General features: G+C 53.1%; 1 protein-coding gene across 3 annotated transcripts; it reads left to right on the plus strand.

The window, feature by feature from the left end:
• Positions 1–4,685: 4,685 nt before the first annotated feature.
• LOC137158761 (cytochrome P450 2F3-like) lies at positions 4,686–18,339 on the plus strand. Of its 3 annotated transcripts, XM_067556624.1 has the most exons (10): positions 4,686–4,845; positions 6,774–6,957; positions 8,443–8,605; positions 8,902–9,051; positions 9,503–9,663; positions 10,326–10,502; positions 12,952–13,093; positions 13,627–13,814; positions 16,678–16,819; positions 17,524–18,339. In XM_067556624.1, exons 2-10 carry the CDS (start codon positions 6,778–6,780, stop codon positions 17,703–17,705), a joined length of 1,485 nt encoding a protein of 494 aa, XP_067412725.1. In that variant the 5' UTR covers positions 4,686–4,845; positions 6,774–6,777; the 3' UTR covers positions 17,706–18,339. The 3 variants fall into 3 exon arrangements, with proteins under 3 accessions (XP_067412725.1, XP_067412726.1, XP_067412727.1); XM_067556625.1 differs by lacking the exon at positions 16,678–16,819; XM_067556626.1 differs by lacking the exon at positions 6,774–6,957.
• Positions 18,340–20,438: the final 2,099 nt, after the last annotated feature.

A 20,438-nucleotide genomic window follows, 5' to 3' on the forward strand; every position in this document is an offset into this window, starting at 1 on the left:
ATTCTCCCCCCTCTAAGAGCCAGGAGTGGAACCCAGGAGTCCTTGCTTCCTGGTCTAGCTGCTTGGCAACACTCCCTCAGGTGTAGAGCGAAGGGCTCCTAGAAACGTAGGCCTGGGAAGGCTCATCTAGCCCAGCCCCTGCACTGAGGCAGGGCTCAGTGTAACTCCCTAGACCATCCCTGACAGGTGTTTGTCTGACCTGTTCCTATAAACCTCCAGTGACGGAGTTTCTACAACCTCCCTAGTAATTTGTTCCAGAGCTTCACCACCCGGACACTTCGGAAGCTTTTCCTAATGTCCAACCTAAACCGCGCTGGCTGCAATTTAAGCCCATTGCTTCTTGTCCTATCCTCAGAGGGAACGAGAGCCATTGATCACCCTCCTCTTTACAGCAACCTTTTCCGTACCCGAGGGTGGATCACGTCCCCCTCAGTCTTCTCTCGTCCCACATAAACACACCCAGTTTTTTCAATCACTCCTCGTCAGTCGTGTGTTCTGAAACTCCGGCCATTTCTGCTGCTCTTCTCTGGATTTTATCCAAATTTGTCCTGACCTTTCCTGAAACGTGGCGCCCAGAACTGGACAGAAGAGTCTAGCTGAGTCCTTATCAGCACGGAGTCGAGCGGAAGAATCACTTCTCGTGTCTTGCTCACAAAACTCCTGCTAACACAGCAACAAATGCGATTTGGTTTTCTTACCACAGTGTCACACTGTTAACTGCTATTTAGTGTGAAATCCCCTGTGACGCCAGATCCCTTCCACAGGACTCCTTCCTAGGCAGTCATTTCCCGTTCTGTATTTGTGCAACTGATTGTTCCTTCCCAAGGGAAGTACTTTGTCTTTGTCCCTATTGAATTTAATTAATTCAGGCCATTTCTCCACTCTGCCAAGACCATTTTGAATTCCATTTTGGCCTCCAAAGCGCTTGCAACCCCCCAGCTTGGTGTCACCCTCAAACCTTACAAGCGCACTCTCTGAGCCGTTGTCCAAACCAGGTGTGACGCTATTGAACAGAACCAGACCCTGGAACGACTTTCACTCACTTCCAACCTCCCCTCCCACTGCCTGTGCAGCCCCTGTGATAACTGTAGGGCACCGACATCAACAGCGCTGGTGGACGTGGCTGACACTTCACTGGGTGGGGTGGGGGCAGGGGATCAGCCCGATGGTGTTTGTGCTGCAGAGATAATACTTGGCTTAATCCCCTAGGTGATGAACCCATAACGAGCTAATAATTAAGCATTGCTTCAGCTGTAGAGATGCTCTGGATGTACAGCTATGGGGTAACCAGTCACTGCTCCACTGGGGTAAGGTCTGAGGCCTTGTGTTTTTGGCTAAGCAGTAGCAGCCACACTACAGAGACAGCAGCCATAAGCTAAGAAGCATGTGGTCACGTCTTCACATCCCCTCCTACTGTCATTCATCAGTAATATCGGGCTGCTAAGAAGGTGCCACTGTCCTGACAGTAACGACCAGCACCAGATAAAGAAACAGAGCTGAAGGTGTTTAAAAAACACTTTGATAGATTCTGTCTGGCAAACAGTTAGTAGGAAGTGAGAGCCTGAGACAGGAGGCCTGGTCTGACAGGCCAGGTGTGAGGCCTGAGGCCTGAACTAGAGCAATGGTCAAGCCCTGCTGTTACAAAGTCAAGTTAGCAGAGTCAGGCTGTGAGCCTGCCTGTAAGTTCACAGTAAGTGGCAAGAGCAGAGCTGGTATCACACACACATTGCTAACGAAGCCTAGGTACAGGACACTCACACAAGCACATTCCAGAAAGGTACCAGAACATCCCAATACCCCAAAGATAACGAGAGCTACTGACCCCTCAGAATGACAACGTGATGGATATGTATTGCCACATGCAGGGCGTTGTAGCTGCACCCCAAAACCTTGGTACTTAAACAGGGATAGATTTGGGACCGTGCCAGAGAGTCAGGATGTTTAGAAAGAAACAACCTAAAACTCCTCACCCTCCGGGGACGATCCCAACATCAAACCCCAATCCCTGTCCTTTGTTAAAGACATCTCTCATTTTAGTAATATATTACAGAAATTCGGACCAAGCCCCTGGACAGAACAGGCTTTAGCAGACGTCCGTACCATAACAGACTTAGAAGGAAAACTGACCCAGTATCTGGCAGTGTACAATCCCTCTGGAACAAAACAAAAAGATGCAGCAGCAATCTGGCCTTTGTGGGCAGCTTGTAATTCAGGCTACCATAAGTAGAAATCCCTGCTGCAGGGATGAGATGGAAGCGAGCCCTGTACATTGGGGTTTAGGAGAGCTGGGACTAGCCATGGGGTACCCCAGTCTTGTGGGAGAGCCCTTCATCTGCGGTGGGGGGTTGGAGTGAGTCCCTAAACTGGGATTTGCGAGAAGTGTGTGAGTCCCGGCTGCCCCCCCCATTGCCTCCTGTGTTGCAGCCGGGAGACCTACAACGCTCTGACCAACTGGCTGACAGACGCCCAGACTCTTGCCAGCCCCAACCTAGTCATAATCCTCTGCGGGAACAAGAAGGATCTGGATGCGGACCGGGAAGTGACCTTGGAAGCCTTCCGCTTCGCTCAGGAGAATGGTAACGAGCTAAGGCCTGGGGTGTGTGTGTGTGTATTTATTTGTGGGGGGTGTTGATCCTCTCCATGTGGGGCAGAAGGATGTCCTCTCCCCAGCCCTTCTCAGGCTGCCCTGCTTTGCCATGGCACCTGTTTTTAGTGTATGAAAGTGTCCTTCAATCTCACTGCAGCCAGGCGGAGTCCAATGGGATCGATAGTGTTCGAGTAGGGAGCTGTGGAAAGCGAAGTGGGGGCTCTTTCCTCCCCGCAATGGGTGCTGACTGCAGCGCCCCAGGGCAGCGCAAGGGGGTGTTGTGCTGCAAGCAGCAGGGCTGGGGGCTCAGGAAGGGACACTCCCCCCCCTGCAGTCAGTGCTGTCCCCAGCGCTCCAGAGGTCACATCTTCACTCCTTTTTTCTTTCCGCAAGCATTTTAGGTGAGGCTGGTGTTTTCTTTATGTCTGTTTCGATATCCCTCCCTGAGAACAACTGTTCACTCTCCCTGTCTACACCCAACTCAATTGCTCAACCATTCGCACTTCAATCACTCAGGGCCAACTCCTAGCTGAAGAACTTACATATTATTCTTAAAGCAAACCTGACTTCATTTTTGACAGTGTCTTTCACAATTAGATAGATACACTACATTGCACAGTGTGGCTTTTTGTACTTAAAATAGGATTTTTACAAATATATTGGAAGCAGGTAAAATTAACAGATAAACTGGCCAGTGGGCATAGTACAGACATTTACAAACAATCTTAAAATTATACAAAGTACAGACAGTCCTGAATTAACATTTAAAAGGGTAGCAGAGCAAGAGTCAGTTTGAGGTTTTAGCTTTTGATTCAAGTTTCAGTGTGTCAGGCTGAAATGCCTTTTGGTAGGGGGGGGGGCGGTGTTTGTGGCTCTGTTCTTTCATGTATTTTTCAAAATCAAGATTTTGGCCAACACCAGCACTCACCAACTGTGTGCTGAGCTCGCAGCCCCGCCACCCATGCAGCCCCTAGCCCAGCTGTCAGCACCCAGCTGAGATGGGGAAACTGAGGCGGCACACAGCAGAGACTTGCCCAAGGGCACATGGTGAGTCTGTGGCAGAGCTGGGGATAGAATCCAGGAGTCCTGACTCCCAACCCTCCTACCCCTGCTCTAAGCACTTGACCCCTCACACATCCCAGAACTCAGCAGAGAACCCAGGAGTCCTAGCGGCCAGAGCGGGGCTCTCGCCTTGGTCCTGCCGTTGATGACATAGCCGCCGAGGCGGCCAGCGCACTGCAGGATCAGCTGGTCGATCCTGGCCATGAGGCTCCAATGTTTTGGCAGCCGGGCTCGTGCCCCTCCACCCAGGCGACCTGGTCCCCGCGGATGCTCTGGGCCGGGAGGCTGCGCTGGCTCACCCGCTGTCCGTCCCGGAGCTTGCCGCCGCGCCTGAGCCCCTGTACCTCGGCCAGCACCCGGGCACCCAGGGCTTGGCCCAGGAACCCGTCCTTGACACAGATCCCAGAGTAGCTCGTGCAGGGCACCACGTAGCGGCGCCCCTTCCTCCCACTGCAGCCTGGCCGGCTCGCCCGCCTCCGAGTGCACCTCCAGCCGCCTCCGCTTGGGTCCAGGCTCCCCGTGCCCGCCGAGCGCCAAGAGCAGCAGGCTGCTGTCATGGGTCAGGCAGGGAGAGTTGGGGGTGGGGGGGGGGAGAGATGGGGGACGAGGTATGTGTGTGTGTGTCCGGGGGGAGCAGATTGCAGCATCCACATTGCATTCTGCTGCCAATTCTCAATCCACCCCCCCGAGGGGGGGCACACGGAGCCCCCCATCCCCAGACCCCCCTTTAAAAGCACCAACCCCCCACGGCATCTGCCGAACAACCCCCACGGGGCAGAGAGAGGGGCCAGCAAACAGCCGGTAACATGGAAACACTCCACTCTCGTGGCCCGGGGCGGGGGGGCCCTCCTCTAAAATGCGGGTCTTCCCAGCCCCCCCGGCTTCCCTTCCCCGCCCATCACTTTGCGCTGCTCCGTGCACCGCACGGGGCTAGCTGCGCGCTGCGCCCGCCCCCTGGCCTCTTTGTTGCGCGGTGGGGGGTGGAGGCTCAGCGCGGGGCGGGGCCCCTTGTCGGAGGGGGCGGGGAGGACGGAGCTCTGCCTCCCCCCAGCCACTCACGGGTCCGCCCGGCCCAGCCAGGTTTCAGCTGATCACAACAAGCCGGGACTTGCTGGGAGCAGCAACCTCCGCAGGGCGAATAACTGTCGACTCTTGCCTCTGCGAAGCATCTTCCGGCGCCGGACTGCAGTGCCAAGGTAAGTAACACCACTCCCTGCCAGCCACGGGCTGCCGCCAGTGCTTGGGGTCCCGACTCCCAGCCGCTTTCCTCCCTACCAGCAGCTGGATTGCTCCCAGGGTCCTTGTATTCACCCACTCATCCCCCACGTCCCCGCAGCCCTGCACGAGACCCCCAGCAGCCCCCTCCCTGCCTCCTGCCAGGTGGCTCAGGGCAGTCCCTGCACATGTGGCCGGACTGGCTGCTCTGCAGGGCAGAACAAGTAACTCCTCCAGTCACCTGGCAGGAGCTGCAGCTGGTCATGCAAGTCAGGCAGCGTTTCCATGCAAAACGCTCCAGAACTTCTGCTAATTCTCTGATCCACACAATTGATGCATCAGAACCCAGAAGTCATGATTTGGACATGTCTGTGTGCGTATTGATTGGATTCTCCTAACGTTAACCGAGGATATTAGGAAAAACTGTCAATGCAGCCACCAGCAAGAGTTGGTGGCCACACACTGAAACCACCAGAAAAATTATTGTGAGAACAACTGCTGCAGGGCAGGGTCACCCATTCCCAGGCCATAGGGCTCCAGGCATAACCTGGTTAATTGAAGTACCTGCCCATTCCCTGTTCATAGGGCTCCAGATGTAATTCTCTGTGGGTTTGCAGGATGTTTTTACCAGTGAAGGAGCGTTTCAAAGTAATATCCGTAACCTCTGTTTGTTACCATGTGTAGTGTGTGTTGGTAATTGTTAAGCACTATTCACCACTGCCACAGAGCAGACAAACTTCGCCTGGTGGCCAATCAGGATCAGGTCATCTGGGGACTTCAGCTTCTGTAAATACACTTGGCCAGGTGTGAGGTCTGCCAACTCTCTTGGGCTGTGTCCTGGAGTTAGGTTTCAAAGAACTTCCTTTTGGACCCCAGTTTATACAGCTAGAACTTGGGTCCTGCTTAGCTAGGCCTGAACCAATCATTTCAAACTAAAGTGCCACAAAACACCAATCCTAAGGCATTGTGAAACTTTCTTTAATCAGTCACACCCCACCACCGTAGCTGATTTATATTGCACAATTAGTTATGCAACAGAGAGAAACAATGAAGGAATTGGACAGAAATCATTCTCATAAACAATAGACAAGGGGGAACCACATGTAAAATCTACACTTCTTATTGTTTTGTCAACCACGAGTGTTGATAAGTGATTCCTTTCCAGACAGAATCTATCAATGTTTCCTTTAAACATCTTAAGATCTGTTTCTTTAGCTGGTGGCGGTTTAGGTTGGACATTAGGAAAAGCTTCCAAAGTGTCCGAGTGGTGAAGCTCTGGAACAAATTACTAGGGAGGTTGTGGAAACTCCGTCACTGGAGGTTTCTAGGAACAGGTCAGACAAACACCTGTCAGGGATGGTCTAGGGGGTTATAGTGAGTCCTGCCTCAGTGCAGGGGACTGGCCTAGATGAACCTTCCCAGGCCTACGTTTCTAGGAGCCCTTGGCTCTACACCTGAGGGAGCATGGCCAAGTGGCTAGACCAGGAAGCCAGGACTCCTGGGTTCCACCCCTGGGCTTAGATGGGTGAGAATGTGCCAAAGAACTTACAACCTGAAGACGAGAGGTTGCCTGACAGGTGCCTGGGTTCAAAGTGCGCATGTGACATGCCTGTGTCACTGCGTTTAACCTCCTGGCCAGAGCTCACCTGGGCAAGAGACACCCCTGAGCTTGAGAGCAGCTGGCACACAGCACCAGGCCCCGCCTACCTTTGCCACACAGCCTGGCTGCCTCTCGAGTGACTCAGCTTCAAAACCCGCCCCTTTCCCTCCTGAGCAGTCAGGAATTATATTGTCCCAAAGTCATTAAATACAAATGTAGCCATCAGCCCCCACTGGGCTGTTTACCCCTATGTTTGGCTTAGCCTGGCTTTTCTGGTTTGGGTTACCCACGGGTGCTGCCCCGGTGCAGGGTCATGGATATTGGTGCGGCCATGCTGATTTTGCTGGTCACCTGTGTCTCCTGCCTGCTCCTCTTCCTCAACGGGAAGGACCAGAAGAACAAAGGGCGTTTACCCCCGGGCCCACGCCCGCTGCCCATTTTGGGGAATCTGCTGCAGCTGGATACCAAGGACATTGTCCAATCTCTTCACACGGTAAGGAGGGTTTGGCTTCCGAGACGGGGTGGCGTGGGAACAGTGGGAAATACTTGCACCATGCTGGTGAATTTCTGGCTACTATTTGTTGTTGTGGATGTTGCTAAGGGGGGTGGGATGGATAATTCCACCCCGGCAGTCCTGTACTTGTAAAAGAAAAGACTGGCAGGATCTCATTCAGCGGGACAAGGCAACAAGCCACGTTTATTGTACATGTAAGAATATCAAAAAGCAGTCACATTCACACACATTCATAAGGTTTGCAAGCTGGTGTGATATAATTACCAGTCCTTTTCTGCGTTGCTCGAGCCAGCCTAGTGACCAACTAGGCTGGGCACGAGGAGGGAGCCAGGCCTCTGTCAGGCGTGAATCCGATGCCCCAAGATGACAATTGCAGAATGAAACTGAAAGTTTCCATGTTTTTACCCATCTTTTCTACTGCTGGCTCTCATGTAAGTCTATGGGCCTTGCTGTGTCATCCTGCCTCTGGGTTCAGTATAGTTGTTAATCGCCAGCTAATTGAAAGCAGGACCATGCTCTTATTTCTGTACTTTGTTTGTTCCCAGAGTGGATCCTTCAGTACTTTAGGGTGAATTATTTGCACTTTAGGGTTGTTGATAGGTATTCTTCGCCCTTCGGGTTAGGAGGGCAGTTGGTGTCTTTACTCCCCTTTCTGTTGTTAGAGCGGTTTAGGTTGGTGTCTTTTTATGCCCTGCACATACATTCCCCACTCACACACAGAGAATTTATCAAGATTAGGTTCAATAGTACAAGTTTCAGGAAAGAGCTCACTTCAAGAAACTAACAAGATGAATGATGAAACTAACCAGCTGAATGAAATGGAGGTGATTCTTGTCAGTTTCAGGCGGACCTGCCTCACTGAACAGCAGCAGTGAAACTGACAAAAGCCATGATCGTTTCACTTGACAGTGCCAAGGTCTGCAGCTCCTCTGCCAGGTGAACGGCCCCAGACCAGGGACCCCAGGGCTTCCATCTGGCTCCAGAGCTACCTGTCTCTTGGGGCAGCTGGCTCAACAGGGTGCAGAAATGAGGCAGTCTGGAAGGCCTGGGGGCCCTAGCTCCAGGGCTGTGCCCAGGGCAGGCCTGCCCAGAAGCTCTGGCCCCCAAACTACTGCTAGAAGACCAGGCAGATTCTGTCAGAAATGTTTCACCCATTTCACTCATTGGCATTTTCAATTAAAACCCTGCTTTGCTGGAAACTCCCTGTCCAGCTCAAGTATTAATAGCCCCTGGGTCACAGGTTGTCCTGGACTCCTGGATGCGCTTCTGAGCTCTGGAAGGGGAGGAGGGTCTGGTGGGCTGGAGTGGGAGACTGGGAACCAGGACTCCTGGGTTCTTTTCCCAGCTTTGTGGGGGAAATGGGGTCTAGTGGCTAGAACAGGGGCGCTAGGTATCATGACTGCAGGGCTCTGTCTTTGGCTTGGGGCCCCGTATTCTGACTCTTGGGTCTCTCTGTGTTTGTAGCTGAGCGAGCGCTATGGCCCTGTTTTCACCATTCACCTGGGCCTCCGGCCCTGTGTCGTGCTGTGCGGGTACCAAGCAGTGAAGGAGGCCCTGGTGGACCAGGTCGAAGAGTTCAGCGCACGCGGGGATGTGCCCATGATCTTCCGCTTCACCCAAGGGAACGGTAAGGAATCAACCCCCCGACCTGGTGTCGATGGACAGCCCTTCCCAGATTTCAGTAGCTGAACCCTCCTACAGACTCGGGAGAAGTGGAGTAAACCAGTGGGCTAAACTATGACTGGGTTCTGTTCCTGGCCCTGGGAGGGCAGTGGGGACAGGACTCTCGGTTGTGGATGAGCAGGGGTTGGTTATTGTCATTTGTTCCCAGCATGGGGCAGGGGTACATGGGGGAAGCCCACCTGAATTCAGTGGAGCCAGGCTTTCTTGAGCCCTTTCTTCACCCCTCTCCCCCTCCCCCAGGCATCAGTCTTACAAACGGGGAGAAGTGGACGGTTCTGCGGAGATTTGCCGTGCAGACGCTGAGGAAATTTGGCATGGGGAAGCGCAGCCTGGAGGAGCGGATCCAGGAGGAGGCGCGGTGCCTGGTGCAGGAGCTCGCCCAGACCCAAGGTGCACCAGCCGGGTGGATGCTGGCCCAGGCTGCAGCCTCCCAGCCCCGGCGTCACAGCTTCCCTTCAGCCGGGATTATTGCCACACGTCATCCGTGTAGTGCTGCAGCCTTTTGCAGCGAGATCCCTGCTGTGGGGCCAGACAGCGCCCCCTAGTGCTGCACTGGGGATGGGGGCCAGTGCAGACTGCCAGGACAGAGCGCCCCCTACTGAGCCCCGCCCTGCTCCCTGCAGCCCAGCGCCCTCTGCCCAGTGCCAGGCTGGGGCGTTGGGTTCAGCCCAGAGAAGAGAGCGCCTCCTGCTGCACACGCCCCTAGCACTGCACTGACACCAAGGGGAGACCCTCCTCTGCTGCTGAGCCCCCCCACAAATTCCCTGCCCAGCAGTGACTGAGCTGGAGCTCCCACTTGTGACTTCCTGCTGCTCACAGCCTGTTCCCTCCCCTTCACTAGCCGCGCCCTTCGACCCCACCTTCCTCATCAGCCGCGCCACCTCCAACGTCATCTGCTCCATCATCTTTGGGAACCGGTTCGACTACGAGGACAGGAACTTTCTCACCTTTGTCGGCCTCATCAACCAGATCTTCCACCTGCTCAGCTCACCGTGGGGGCAGGTGGGTGCTGGTGGGGGTGACCTGTGTCTGGGCAGGGTTCTCCCCCCTCAGCGGAAATGGAGAACAGTTGGTCTCCGTCCTCTTTATAACACCCTATCGGGAGATGTTGTCAGGTCCCCGTGCAGCCTCCTCTTCGGGAAACCAAACACGTGTCCAGCAGTCGGCAGCGACGTGTGACCCCAACGCGCTCCGCACGGTTCCTCATGGCAATGGACGCACTGACTCACACGCCCTGCACAGTTTGTTACGTTAACATCCCTGTATTCACACGGACACACTCGCACCCTGCACGGCGCGTTATAGTAACGTGAAACACACGTGCACAATTCATTCTGGTAGCATGACGTGCGCACGCCGTAATGAACTGCATAAAGCAACATGCACACGCTGCACAGTTCAGCATGGTCATGTGCATGCCCCTGCACTGCTGTCCTGTTCATTATGGTCATTATGGCAAACACAGTGCTGTGCTGTTCAGTATGGTAATGCAATGCACACAATTCATTACAGTAATGCAATGCACACTGCCTCCCTGTTTGTTATGGTAACACACGCACAGAGCTCACCGCGGTAATGCACGCTCACTGTTGCTCTGTTCTTTACGTTGACATGCACACAGAACTCACGTGCTGCCATGGGGTGACTCATGTCCCTCTCCCCAGATGTACAACCTCTTTCCCGGCCCCATGTCCTACCTGCCGGGGCCTCACAACAGGATCTTAGAGACCTTCGAGCAGCTGGGGCTCTTCGTGTCAGAGAAGGTGAAGATGCACCAGGAATCCTTCGACCCCAACTGCCCCCGTGACTTCATCGACTGTTTCCTCCTCAGAATGGAGCAGGTGAAAGGGTTGTGGGTTCGGGGCCGGGGGAGACTGACCCCTTTAAAACTGCGCCTGGGAGGCAGGGTGTCCAAATGGCTGGAGCAATGGATGGGGCCTCAGGAAATCTGGGTTCTATTCCTTGTTTCCCTACTGGCCTGTTGGATGACTTCCTTGTGCCTCAGTTTCCGTATCTGTGAAATGGGAATAATGGTCCTTCCTTTGCCTGGGCAGACTGTGTTCTCTGTAGGGCAGGCACTGTCCCTTGGTTTGGCATTGCCTGGCATAATAGGGGCCCTTAGTTTTGGAGGGGGAGAATCTGGGTGTCAGAGAAATGCAGTTAGTGTTGTCCTGTGTTTGTACAGAACGTGGTACAATGGAGGGCCTGGCTCATGGCTGGGGTTCCCAGGTGCTCCTGTAATACAGGTATTGTTTGGGTTCATTGGTTTAAACCTTGTTGTTATGGGTCGGGTGAAGAAGTCACTGACACAATAGCAGTTGTCACTAAAACACGGGCACATGGCCAAGCCGGCTCAGAAGTTGAAGCATGTGGCCAAGGGGTTTCCAGTGGAGGGGCTGGCTTTGGATGGGTGGGGCTGTGTGTCTGTGCGTGAGACTGTGCAAGGACAGAGGGACACACAGGGCAGGCTACGTTGCAGCTGGGAGGGGTTATTTCCAGATGCACACTCGCTTGGTTTGATGGAGGTAGCTCACTAAAAATAACAGGGACGGGGCGAGTGGTTCAGGGCAGGTGCCCGAGGATGTACCTAGGATCTAGGACAGGATTGTATTGGAGTGGCCTCGCTGCTCTTTTTAGTGCCTTAGCTCAACCACAGCCAGTGTGAGTCTGTCTGCCCACGCTGGGAATCACGTCCCAGCTGCTCTGTAGGCAGGCCAGAGAGAGACAGAAGGAGAAAAAAGCCAAGCAGACCCAGCCTGGGATAAACCTAGAAAGTGGGTTTGGGAGCTGGGAGTCAGGAGGCTGGCTCCTTTGATCAGGGAAACAGGAGTTTGTGCATCCTTGTGAATAAATAGGGTTGCACCAAAGAAATAACCAACCTGCAGCAATTTCTCCTCCTCACTGCAACACCCCACAAGACCCTGGAGTTGTCACAAACTCCTCAGCTCAAAAGGGGTAACAATTAATAATCACAGAACCATGGAACATCTCATTCAGCCCCCTCCAGTCCCCGCTCTGGGGCGGGAGCAAATAACCCCAAACTCTCCCTGATGGGTTTGTCCAACCTGCTCTTGAAAACCTCAGGTGACGGGGACGCTTCAACCTCCTTAGATACCTGTTCCAGTGCTTTGCTAATCTGAGAGTTACAAAGGTTTTCCTAAAATCGAACCTAAATCTCCCTTGCTGCAGATTCAGCCCATTGCTTCTTGTCCCACCTTCTTCAGTGCACATGGAGAACAATTAATCCCGTCCCATTTATCACAACCGTTTATAGACTGGAAATCCATGAGCACGTCCCTGCTCAGCCTTCCTGTCTCCAGATTCCTTCAACCTTTAAAGTGGTTTCAAAGGAGCCAAGAACCTCTCCCAAAAACTAAACCTGCCTTTGACCTCATCTGGCAATTTGCCTCCAGGAGCAGATGTGTTTGTCTGGGCTAATGCTAGAATAGAAGGGCTTGTGGCCCAGCCCGTGGAGCACCATGGCACGCAGACACGGGGCTGAGGTGGCCCTTGACCAGTTCCGAATCCCTCCTGGCATTTATAGGGAGGGAGGTTTTCTTTAGAACCCTGGAGACACTCCCTGCTCCATCACCAGCCACACTGGTTCTTGCCTTTGCTGCTGCTCTGAGATAATCTCCGTGGCCTCTTCTTAATCCATTGTGTGGTGGGACAGGACAGATGGCAAGCGTTAACCCAAGCAATGTTGCATGAGGGTCTCACAGCCCTGCCTGCAGAAAAATTAAGAGCTAAATTCTTGTGATGTTCCACCCCAGAAGGCAGGACAGTTTAGAAATGGGGAAACTGAGGCATGGGACAGGGAGGTGACTTGCCCAAAGTCACTCAGCAGATCAGGAGTAGAATGCAGTAGTCCTGAAGGCCAGTTTTCTACTCTAACCACTAGACCCCACCCCTTTCCCCCACTGGGCTAGAACCCAGGAGTCTTGACTCCCAGCCCCCCTGTGCTAATGAGAAGTGCACGCTGCCTCTGCTGAATATTACAGGGGATGAGTAGAGCTGCTCTGAAAGTCCAGCATTACTTCAGCCCTGGCTGTCCAGAGAGGCTGTCACCAGCCGTGTGGTTTGAACCAGGGAGACTCTGGGTTAACAACATCTGAATCTGCTCCTAGAGCTAAGGAATTAGCTCCCAAACCCAGCAGTATTACAGTAGACCCATAAAATGCATCTGTGGGGGAGACACTCCCTTCTCCTGGAGTGACTTACATGAGCCCTGTGGTTTCGAATTGTGGGAGGAGGCGCCCAATGAGGAGCTGCATATGCCTCCCCCTGCAGGAAAACCAGGACCCACTGAGCTACTTCCACATGGAGACTCTGGTGATGACCACGCACAACCTTTTGTTAGGGGGCACGGAGACAGTCAGCACCACCCTGAGATCTGGCTTCCTCATCCTCATGAAGTACCCGGAGATACAGGGTGAGCAGTGGGGAACAGCGGGGGAGAAACAGCAGAGACACTTTCTCTATAGTTAATCCTAATGCAGGGTCCCCGTGGGGCTGTGCTGGGCTCCCCATGTGCTGCACAGACATATAGTGAGACACTTTGCCTCCCCATGCTCCCAGTCTAAACACAACAGACAGACGAATGGGGGATTGTTATCCCCACTGTGCAGAGGGGAACTGAGGCGGGGGAGATGTCAAGTGACTTTCCAAAGGTCGCACAGGGAGTCTGTGTCAGAGTTGGAGCTGATGCTAGGTCTGACATTGACTCCTTTGCAGTTTGGGGGTGACTCTGGATTGACCCCAGGGCAGCTGAGATCAGAATCCAAGCCACTGTCTCTATTTCAAAATGGCAGGGATCAAAATCTCCAGCCAAGTCTCAGATGTAGCCAGCTCCAGATGTAAGGTGTCCTTGCTGCCTCCTTGACCAATGGCTGCTTCACAGAGCTGTGATGTCAGGCTGCCCTTCCCAGTCATAACCCGCTTTCCATCCCGCTTGTTTCTCCGCAGCCAAAGTCCAAGCTGAGATCGACCGGGTGATTGGCCGGCACCGCAGCCCTTCGGTAGAGGACCGGGCGCACATGCCCTACACTGACGCCGTGATCCACGAGGTCCAGAGGTTCAGTGATGTGCTTCCGGCGGCGCTCCCTCACGCGGTGACCCGGGACACCCAGTTCAGGGGTTTCCTGCTTCCAGAGGTAATATTTGAGCAAATATTCCCTCTTGACTCACCCTGGGGCAGCTGAGATCAGGATCCAACCCTGCCCCCATTGCAGCAAGGGGGTGACTCTGGATTGAACCCGGGGGAGCTGAGATTCAGCTCCATGATGTCTCCCCCGACCTCTTCTCAGATTGCATCCCAGCTTTCAAAGGGGAAGGAGAGAGGGACAGATGGACAGACAGCTAAAGCTGTGGTTGGATTGACTGGCCAATGGGTTTTATGGATGGATGGATGGTCAGAATGAATGGGTGGCTAGACAGAAGGGTGTGCAGATGGATGGATAGATAGATGGGGGTTTATGGGGATAGATAGGTAGGTAGACAGACTGATTGAATAAGTAGGATGGCAAGGTAGATATATGGATGGGGAGATCGACAAGTTCACTGATAGATGGTGAGTAGCTGGCTGGATGGAATAGACGGAAGAAAGATGGATGGACGGACGATCCAGATGGACGGATGGGTAGAAGGATAGAAAATAATCCTGATAGGTTGAGTGGATAGAGAGTGGATCGTTGGATAAATGGACAGACAGACTGAGAGAAGGACAGATGGCTAGACGAGATGGATGGATGGATGGCTACCCAGGTGGCAGGGGCATGGAGGAGTCAATGGATGGGCAGACAGACAGATGTGTGGATAGGCTGGTGCCTGGGTGGATGAGCAAGATGGATGTAGACTCATAGAACCATCGGGTAAGAAGGGACCTCAAGGGTCATCTAGTCTAACCACCTTCCAGGATGCAGGATTTGTTGTGTCTAAACCATCCCAGACAGATGGCTGCCAAGCCATGCATGGGGAGAGATGGATGGATTGCCAAGATCATAGAATCATAGAATCATAGAATCATAGAGTTGGAAGGGACCTCAGGAGGTCATCTAGTCCAACCCCCTGCTCAAAGCAGGACTAACCTCTGCTATATCATCCCAACCAGGGCTTTGTCAAGCCGCAGCTTAAAAACCTCTAAAGATGGAGATTCCACCACCTCCCTAGGTAACCCATTCCAGTGCTTCACCACCCTCCTAGTAAAAAACTTTTTCCTAATGTCCAACCTAGACCTACCCCACTGCAACTTGAGACCGTTGCTCCTTGTTCTGTCATCTGCCACCACCGAGAACAGCCTAGCCCCATCCTCCCTAGAACCCCCTTTCAGGTAGTTAAAGGCCGCTATCAAATCCCCCTCATTCTTCTCTTTTGCAGACTAAACAAGCCCAGTTCCCTCAGCCTCTCCTCATAAGTCCTGTGCTCCAGCCCCTAATCATTTTTGTTGCCCTCCGCTGGACCCTCTCCAACTTGTCCACATCCTTTTTGTATTGGGGGGCCCAAAACTGGACACAATATTCTAAATGCGGCCTCACCAATGCCGAATAGAGGGGAATAATCACTTCCCGTGACCTGCTGGCAATGCCCCTCCTAATGCAGCCCAATATGCCATTGGCCTTCTTGCCAGCCAGGGCACACTGCTGACTCATATCCAGCTTTTTATCCACTGTTACCCCCAGGTCCTTTTCTGCAGAGCTGCTGCCCAGCTCGTCGGTCCCCAGTCTATAGCTGTGCATGGGATTCTTTCTTCCTAAGTGGAGGACTCTGCACTTTTCTTTGTTGAACCTCATTAGATTTCTTTTGGCCCAATCCTCCAGTTTGTTTAGGTCACTCTGTATCCTATCCCTACCTTGCAGGGTATCTACCACTCCCCCCAGCTTAGTGTCGTCCGCAAACTTGCTGAGGGTGCAATCTACCCCATCCTCCAGATCATTAATAAAGATGTTGAACAAAACCGGCCCCAGGACCGACCCCTGGGGAACTCCACTTGTGACCGGTTGCCAGCTAGACATGGAGCCATTGATCACTACTCGTTGAGCCCTATGCTCTAGCCAGTTCTCTATCCATTTTATAGTCCTTTCATCCAACCCATACTTCTTTAACTTGCTGATAAGAATACTGTGAGAAACCGTATCAAAAGCTTTGCTAAAGTCAAGGTATATCACATCCACCGCCTTCCCTACATCCACAGAGGCAGTCACCTCATCATAGAAAGCAATCAGGTTGGTCAGGCATGACTTTCCCTTGGAGAATCCGTGTTGACTGTTCCTGATCACCTTCCTCTCTTCCAAGTGCCTTAAAATGGATTCCTTAAGGACCTGCTCCATGATCTTTCCAGGGATTGAGGTGAGGCTGACCGGTCTGTAGTTCCCCGGATCCTCTTTCCTCCCTTTTTTGAAGATGGGCACTATATTTGCTTTTTTCCAGTCCTCAGGGACCTCCCCCTGTTGCCACGAGCTTTCAAAGATAATAGCCAATGGCTCTGAAATCACCTCAGACAACTCCCTCAGCACCCTCGGGTGCATTGCATCTGGCCCCATGGACTTGTGAATGTCCAATCCTTCTAAATAGTCTTGAACCTGTTCCTTCAGCACTGCGGGATGTTTGCCTCCTTCCCATTCTGTGCCACCCAGTACAGCAGTCTGGGAGCTGATCTTGTCTGTGAAGACAGAGGCAAAAAAGGCATTGAGTACCTCAGCTTTCTCCACATCCTCCGTCACTAGGTCGCCTCCCTCATTCCTTAAGGGGCCTACACTTTCCCGAATCTTCCTCTTGTTGGCAACATGTTGCCAGATAGATAGGAGGGATGGATGGACAGACAGAAAGACAGATGGTTGGAGAAACTGATGGGTGAATTAAAAGGTAGAGGGATATCAAGATGGATGGATAGGTAGATAGACAGACAGGGGGATGGACAGTGGGTGAATGGATAGACTGACAGACAGACAGAGGGACACCTGGATGGGCAGAGAGATTCTCTGGACGCGTACGCTGGAGCTGTGCATTTCCCCTGCCCAGGGCACCAACGTGATCCCGCTGCTGTTCTCTGTTCACAAAGACCCCACCCAGTTCAAAGACCCGGCCACATTCGACCCGGCCCACTTCCTGGATGAGAGAGGAGGTTTCCGGAAAAACGACGCCTTCATGCCCTTCTCCGCGGGTGCGTGTGGCCTCCCTGGGCTGGGGGTCTGGGGCGGGTAGGACAAGGGCTGGAAGCCAAGGGGAGAAAGGTTGACTCTCCCCTAATGAGTGTGCTCCAGCACTGGCCTCGGTGGAAGTCACTGCGCGGTCCAGCCCCGGCCTCAGATGGAGTAAATCAAGGAGGCTCCATGGAGTCGGCAGAGCTGTCGTGTGCACAGCCTGGGGATCTGGCCTCGTGGCCATGGCGAGGAGGGAGCGTCGATTCTCAACCACAATCAGGGTGCTCTGTGCCACTGTGGGGCAGAAATAACCCCCGGAGAGTCCAGGGGCCTCCCTATTGTTGTGGAGCTGATGTAGGGGCCCTGCACCAGCCTCCAGCATAGGGGGCGGATCAGGGCCATGGCTGGAGTGAACTATGCTGTGGCTATTCTCTACCCGCAAAGCCCATAGCGGGTTGATCAGTGGCATGGCCAGGGTGCACTGCACTGTGGCTATTCCCTGCACACCAGGACTCCTAGGGGATGGAGCAGGAGTTAGAGCAGCCCCAAGGCTGCTGTAACTGACACTGGAGGCTGGTCCCCTGAATATAGGGAACATGAAAAGGGTCTTAAAGGCACCTGAGCCCAAGGGCAGGGAGGATAACTGAGACTTGGGGTGCAATGGATCCTGAAACGCATCTCACCCCATGCACGGCCCAGAAGTCACTGTGTTTTATTTCCCCAGGGAAGCGGGTCTGCCTGGGCAAGGGTCTGGCCCGCATGGAGCTCTTTCTCTTCTTCACCACCATCCTGCAGCGCTTCACTCTCACACCCCTCACTCGCCCAGAGGAAATCGATATCTCACCCCTGATGAGCGGCCTGGTGACCGTGCCGCGCCCCTATGAATTCCATGCCGTCCCTCGCTGACTGAGCTGCCGCCCACCACATCCCTCCTCTGCTCCCCCTTTCATAGCCTTTTGTCCTGTGGCGTTTGCTACCAGTTACAAGCACACGTGTGAGATGAATTCGCAGGCCTCATCAGTTGCAGAGTCTATTCGGGATGATTGTGGCATTGCTGGCTCTTGAGATTTTACTGTGATATTTGGGGTTGATCTTTCTTTTTAAAGCCCTGGGCCCTGGACTGATGGGCTTAGTTCCACCTTTAATTAAAAACAAATAAAATACATTTTTTTTCCAGCTCTGGTGGCTCTAGAGAAAAGTTTAGACCCGACTCGAGTAAATAATCCAGAAGCAAATAAAGCGAACCCAAATCTCAGGATTTTTAAAGTCAATCCCGTGATCTGTTGACTGCTCAGGGCTGGACAAGCTGCTGTCCCTAAAGTAACTATGCATCCTGGCCCGGGTGGGGCAGAGCTGGGAATGCTGCCACTGGACGGGGCACAGAGAACAGCCACAAAACAATGGGAGGGTTGGGAAAACACCATGAAGTGAGTGGCTTCCATATCTCTCTCTGTTCATTTTTATCAGCAAGATTGATCAGTGTCTTGATCTCAGTTTATAAATACATTCACAGGGACTAAAGAGCCCTTTAAGCTAGAGGAGAAAGGCAGAACCAATTCCTAGAATTTAAAGCCAGACAAATCCCAGTTACAAATAAGGCACAAATTTAGGGATCCAACTCCTTGGGGAAACGGTTGGTTCTCCACCACTGACAACTAAATCAAGACTGGCTGGTTTTCTAAAATCTCAGCTCTAGGAATTATTTCGGGGCAGTTCCGTGAGTAACTGCAAAAAACTAGATATTGCTGACCCGGGGAAAATTTACGCATATTTTTACTGGAAGCAAAAAGGTCAGTGGAAGGAGTGTCCAGGGTAAGGAACAGCATTTGGAACAAAGAGGGAATCTGAGTGAATCATTTAGAGGCTCCTGTGCTGGGAGTTTCTGGCTAGGTCTGAAATGCTGGGGAGCGCTCTCACAGTACCTGTCCCAAGAAGGAAACGCATGCAGCAATCATATCCGATGTCTTCCACCGCAAGACATGTCAGCCAGAAGGAAGTTGGCAAAAACGAACATTTCTCCTGCTCTGCTTGCTCTCAGAAGGGCAGAATTTGGCCCAGTTGAGCTACAGAAAAGTGAAACTGTCTGGATTTCCTCTGTATCTTTATTTCTTCTTGAGTGGCCACTGGAGCAAACTTGCCAGGCCTCTGTGAAAGGAGAAAGTTTAAATCCATCAAACACCATCCTCTTTTACCAACTGTTTTGACTAATCAGTATTTTTCAGTTGGGGGGGAGAGGCAGGGGAAACGAGTTGTCAGAAAATTCCCAGCTCAGCAGGGTTATCCAAGGTGGGCAGAGATGGCTCCGTGGGAGTCCCTTGTTGTGCAGAGATAGTCCGTGGGCCTTCTCCCGTCCCATGGTGTAGGGGGATAGATGGGGGGGAGCATGTGGCTGTACCACACCACCTTATATCTATTCTCTGTTTCCCCCTGGGCCAGAGGGAGGCAGAACATGAGTTAAGAGTCTCAACTGGCTGACACTTTTCCTTCTCAATGGCAGGGAGGAGAGACCTGGGTGTGTTATGGGAAATGTAGTCCTCCGAGGAGGCTGGTCTATAGTGGAGAATGGGCCCATGAGCCACTTAAACTACAACTCCCATGAGCTATGATCCACCTGAACTACAACTCCCATGAGGCACTCCTGACTCAAAATATTTCTGGTTTGGATCCCTCCAACTCCTCCAAAACACCCTCTGCATATTTCTGTGGACAAATTTTGATGATAACTCATTTCAAACCATCCCACACACCTTTTGTCAGATTTTCATCGGGGCGGGGGAAGGTCAGCTCTAGTTAGGGTAACCTTGAGGCTGCTCTGAGATACACAGGGTGCAGAACACAGGGAAGGCAAATAAGCCATTAAAGCAGCTTCACCCTCCTTCCCACCCTGAGAATCCAGCCCTGCCTCTCATACCTCGTCTGACCCGGAGATGCCAGCCAAGGTGTGATGAAGATGGAATTTTCTGTGATATTTGTATGATTCCTACATATGCCTCAGTTGTTCTCTATACTTTGAACCCTGCCAAAGGGTTGAAAAGCTCTGTGTGACCCATAGGAGGTCCCAGTGGACTAATGAACATGCCTCTGCTTTGAAAAGGCTGCCGGGCATCACCGCTAACACCTGGGGGGCTGCAGTGATCCCGGACAAGGGACAAATCTCTACCTGGGAGTGGAGCTCGGCAGGATTCGCCAGGCAGCGCTGACCCACGCGAAACAGGAAGGCTGCAGCCCAGAGGGTCCATCTCGGAGGTGTTGAGGCCCTGTGGCCCAGCCCAAGGGAAGGGCAGGACCCCCTAAGGGGCTGGCGCAATGATGGGGATCCCACAAGAGATGGTTTAAGAGTTGGGGCGTAGCACCGCTCTTGCGGCTCCAGGGCACAGGGCTACAGGCAGAGGGTCTAGTTGAACCTCGATGACATTGGTGGTTATGGGGCTTTCTCTAGCCAGCCCTTCAGGAAGGCCACAGAGATGGATGCCAGCAGGTGAGAGGAAAGTCACTGTACTGGGGAGCAAAGGGGGGCAGCGTGGGACACGCTGGGGGCCAGGACCCACCCTCAGCGGGGAAGGAGGCGGAACTGGTAGGGCTGCGGGATCAGGAATAGGTCCTGACTGTCTGGGAGAACGGACACCCCCCTCTCCTGCA

This window comes from Emydura macquarii, unplaced genomic scaffold (genome assembly GCF_026122565.2).
Source record: "Emydura macquarii macquarii isolate MOO-44397 ecotype Brisbane River unplaced genomic scaffold, CSIRO-AGI_Emac_v2 contig_1790, whole genome shotgun sequence".
In the NCBI taxonomy this organism is placed as follows: Eukaryota; Metazoa; Chordata; order Testudines; family Chelidae; genus Emydura; species Emydura macquarii.